General features: G+C 24.3%; 1 protein-coding gene across 1 annotated transcript in view; it reads left to right on the top strand.

Moving 5' to 3' along the window:
- Positions 1–2,876, top strand: part of LOC126904765 (uncharacterized) — a 4,630-nt gene extending 1,754 nt beyond the window's left edge. The window contains exons 2-3 of the mRNA XM_050683987.1: positions 982–1,123; positions 2,181–2,876. Coding sequence (XP_050539944.1) covers positions 982–1,123; positions 2,181–2,647 — 609 coding nt within the window. The 3' untranslated portion in view covers positions 2,648–2,876. The remainder of the gene's footprint in view (positions 1–981; positions 1,124–2,180) is intronic.
- Positions 2,877–4,554: the final 1,678 nt, after the last annotated feature.

Raw genomic sequence — 4,554 nt, forward strand, 5'->3', positions numbered from 1 at the left:
CCCTGTGCTGAGTTTTTTTAAATTTTAGTATATGTATTTTACTCATTTCAAAAAATGAATAAATCTGCTTTTAAAATATGTTAAAATTTGGTAAAAGGAAAATTCAAAATTAGAATTATTTTCATTTATTGCTACATATTTACACATCGTATACAATGTAAATGTGTTATTCAGTATTTGGCGTTGGGTGTAATTTTAAATTAAGTAAAGTTACAGTTTCATTAAATTTTAGTTATTATAATCCAGGACTCTTTCTATTTTAATATTACTGTCAGTAGTAATAAAAAGCTACAATGCAAATTGAAGTCCTTCAATTATGTTGTCAAAAACATATTTAGTATAACACTATAGAAAAAACCTATATATTCATAAATATACTGCATATGATTCATCCTCACTTTATTTGAAATTATACATAACTCAAATAATAATTAACATTATGATACATTTCAGTGGTATTTTTATTCTGAAATACAATAAAATTATTTTTAATTCGTTATTAATTAAAAAAAAAATTCTTACAATTTTTATTCAATGTTAAAATTAAATTGAATGATATTTCTAATTGTGTTTCATTTGATATTTAAGGTGAATTATTAAGAATAAGACACTAATTTTCGTGAAAACTATTGAATATTATAAATTCTTGTATAAGAAAAACGGTTGATCAGAAAAAGAACAAAATTTTTTTCTATCACATCATAAAATTAGAAATTGGGGTTACCACTAAATAGAATTACAGTTTATGTTTTTAATTCTTGAACGAGTAAAAAAAAATTCCTTAATATCATATTATTATAAATTTTTTTAATCAAAAAATATTTTTTTTATGAAAATGAGTGTATTATCTTTTATGAATCATACTGTATATTAAATTGTTGGTAATTCTTATAAGTGTATTCGTTGATTTTCAAAAAAAATCATAATTGTATGATAGATTTAAATATTATTTAAAAATTTTAATTTATTTCACTGTTTCAGATTTTTCAGTTATTAAACAGTTGTTTATGTCAATTTGATTATGAAAGTGAAAGTTCTATAATATCAACTAATTTATTACAAGAAGAAGTAGATGAAGATTATAATGAAATTCAAGATGACAAAGTAGATATAATTTCAGGATGTGAGTTTGATGGAAATTGATTTATTTATATAATTAAAATTAATGAAGACAACATAAATATATTTAATAAAAAAAACTGTTTAATTAGCGGCGCATCTAGAAAACAGTGATTAGGGGTTCACATCCTTGTTTGTTATTCTTAATATTTGTTGTGATAATTGGTCAATTAAATGAGTAGAAGATTTTTTAGAAGACTAAAATGTCAATTCTGATATAAAAAACACATTTATTTCATCGTTTATACTGCAATAATGGGTATTTCAAAAATTTACAAAATGAGATTTTTATCTATATTAGTACAATAGGTGTCTGGACATATTTTCTCGTAAGACTCGTAGATATATTGTATATTGTAAATGTAAAATCACTTTTAGTATTTGAACATGTACTCATTTAATTCAAATTTATTTTTTAATTATCCTGAAAACCTGCAAAAACTGAGATACGTACTGTCGCAGTATAAACGATGATTTAATATTATATTAAAAACACATAACAGATTTCTCATTCTAATATTAAAATATTATACAGCTCACTAAAAATATATTTTATCTAAATTACTCTTTATGCATCAACTCACCATGATTCGAATATAAGTTTCTTAATTATAAAAACATTGTAAAAATTAATTACGGTTCGTTTATTTCACAATAAACTATAATTTGTTGAAAACAATCGTTTAAAGTGTTTTAAGTATAAAACTGAGTTGTTTTAATATTACTTAATACTTATTGTTATCGTTTAACATCTTCGCTTCAACAAAGTACATACTTCAATCAATGTTTAATTAAAATTTATAATTAAATTAATTAAATTGATTGTTTGAATGTTACAAACTTCAACAGTTATTTCTACAATAATTTGATGTTGTATTAAGTAATAAAATTTCCCAGGCTTTTGGAAAAAGTATTTGAATTAAGTAATCAATTTTTTATTATAAATAAAAGTCGTTTACTATTTGAACAACGTTTTTTATTTATAAAATTTCTGATTTTAAAACATTCTACTAAGGTGGTTATATAAAATTGTTAAATATTGAAGTTTTATTATTGACCAGGGTCCACAATTTGTTCGGGAACAAGCAGTCCGGTTATGTGCGAATTGGTTAGAATTAAATCGTCTGGAAAATGGTCTGAGAAGGATTCAAATGATCAGTTTTTAGACCGCCAAAAAAGAGAAGCGATTGTACAAGAGGGTAGCGAGATGCCACCAGAAGCTACATATCGAACACCTAGAGAAGTTGAATCCCTAACATCATCAATGCCAGATCCTTCTATGAAACCTAAGTTGCCTGACAAAGGTAATCCTTCTCAGGAAGTTCCCCCACCCGAAGTTAATCCCGGAAAAAGTGATGTGACTACATTAGAACCGGGTGCAGAAACTTTGGATCCATCATTGGTAGATGTTGATTCTGGTGGAGATGGTTGTAATTACGATTTTATATCAATCATATTTAAATGTGGCCTGAACTTAATCACAAGTATTTTCGGTCTATCAGATACCTGTTGTAAAGATATACTTTAAACAAGCTCAATGAAAATGATTTGTGATATCAGCTAATTTTATTATTCACCATTACATTATGTTTTAAACAATTATTCATGAATTTGGGTGTTGAGTTCAAAATTAACGTTTTAAATAAATCAAATATTTATTATTAGTTAATCAAGACGTAATACATTAGAATATTATTTTTTTAGTTTACGTGAAAATTAATTTTATAATGTGATACGTACCAGTTATTTTTTGCTTCAATAAATAATTAAAAAAAAAAACAAATTAAAAGTAATAAAATACTATTTATTAATTTGTCTGGAAAAATAATACTAAAAATTAAATAAATATCATTTCAACATTACGAAAACCCTATTTATAAATTAAATAGTAGTTGTTAAGGAAATACAATTAATATTTGAGTGTAATGTTATCATTAGTACAAAATAAGTATTGTGTTTTTATTATCTTCATAATAAATACAAAGTATTTTAAGTAACTCTGGCGAAAACATTTTCATTAGCATGCCTATATCATAGTAAAAAAAATTAAGTAACCCCCTCTACAATGCATTCTAAATACGTCCCTGCTCTTGTATGTCTTAATAATGATATATTTGTAGAGTTAAGAATGATAGCACTCTAAGTCATTGTTCTATGCTTAACATCATTGATCCTTTTATTCTTAAAGTTCATGATTTTTCAAAAACAAATATTGATTATTATTATGTACAAATATAGCATAAAATATCGTTGCTTTGAACTGCACAATATTATTGTTAAAATTAGGAACAAAGTACGTAACACTTTAAATTTAATTTAATAATAAGAAATTAAATATCTTAGCATAACAAACGTGTTTGTATTACCTGTAGGTTCTGTATTACAAAAATAATAACAATCGTACGTGGGTTACAATTTCTAAACCTTATTTTAGTGGGTTTTACACAGTTAAATTGACTACTAATTTATAAATATTTTAAAGTCTATATAATTACATATGTGTCTATATGTAACAAAGATATATTATATAACAAGAAATTCAAATATGAGCAATTTAATTTCTAAGAAATAAATTCGCTTAATTTTTCTGCTGAGTACTTTATTAATTTACAGGTTTGGTTGAGTTTTAAATAGAGCAATAATTATTTAACTATTTTGTCGAAACTTTTTGAATTGTAAAATTAAAACTTCAATAATGTATTGCACTATTAATGTTAATTTTTATTAGAAATACTGTTTCTATTAACTATTGTAATAAAATGTTGAATTTATATAATTCAAATATAATTAACATTACATTGTGTTCAAACAAAAAATCAACAGAATCTTTTTTATATTTAAATACTACTAGAAATTTTCAAAATAATGATTTTTTTTTAATGACTATTAATTTTAAAAATAATTTAGTTTAATTATTTTTAACAGCATCATAATTTTTTGACTAATAGAAGTTATAATTGTGGCCTATTACATATATACATTTAAATGAGGATTTTCTGTGACAATGAGTATTACAAAAGCAGTTTAAATTGATGAAAAATTTAATATACAATACGCAATAAATCATTGTCCTCTGTGGATAACAAAACAGTTTGGGTAGGTATTGTTCTGTCAATAGGTGTTTTGTTCAAGTTAGTGTGTAAAAGGAGGTACTATCTCATCAAAATTACAATTATTATTGGTGAGCCTTCGGGAACATTGCCAAACCATTTAAAAGCCGGCCGGCATCACGACAAATGGGTCTCTAGGGTTATGTTTCAAAACAACTGGGGAAACAGAATATTAGCATTTTGCTACAAAAGGACTTTAACCATCCCTACACACCTTTAACTTTTTGTACTTATGAAGCTCAAGAATTCATCATAATTGTTAATGATCACGAAGAGATGGTATAAATAACAATCTGAATCACTTACACTTATTAATTTTGTAGTT

This window comes from Daktulosphaira vitifoliae, unplaced genomic scaffold, assembly GCF_025091365.1.
Source record: "Daktulosphaira vitifoliae isolate Bord-2020 unplaced genomic scaffold, ASM2509136v1 Scaffold_4, whole genome shotgun sequence".
Lineage (NCBI taxonomy): Eukaryota > Metazoa > Arthropoda > Insecta > Hemiptera > Phylloxeridae > Daktulosphaira > Daktulosphaira vitifoliae.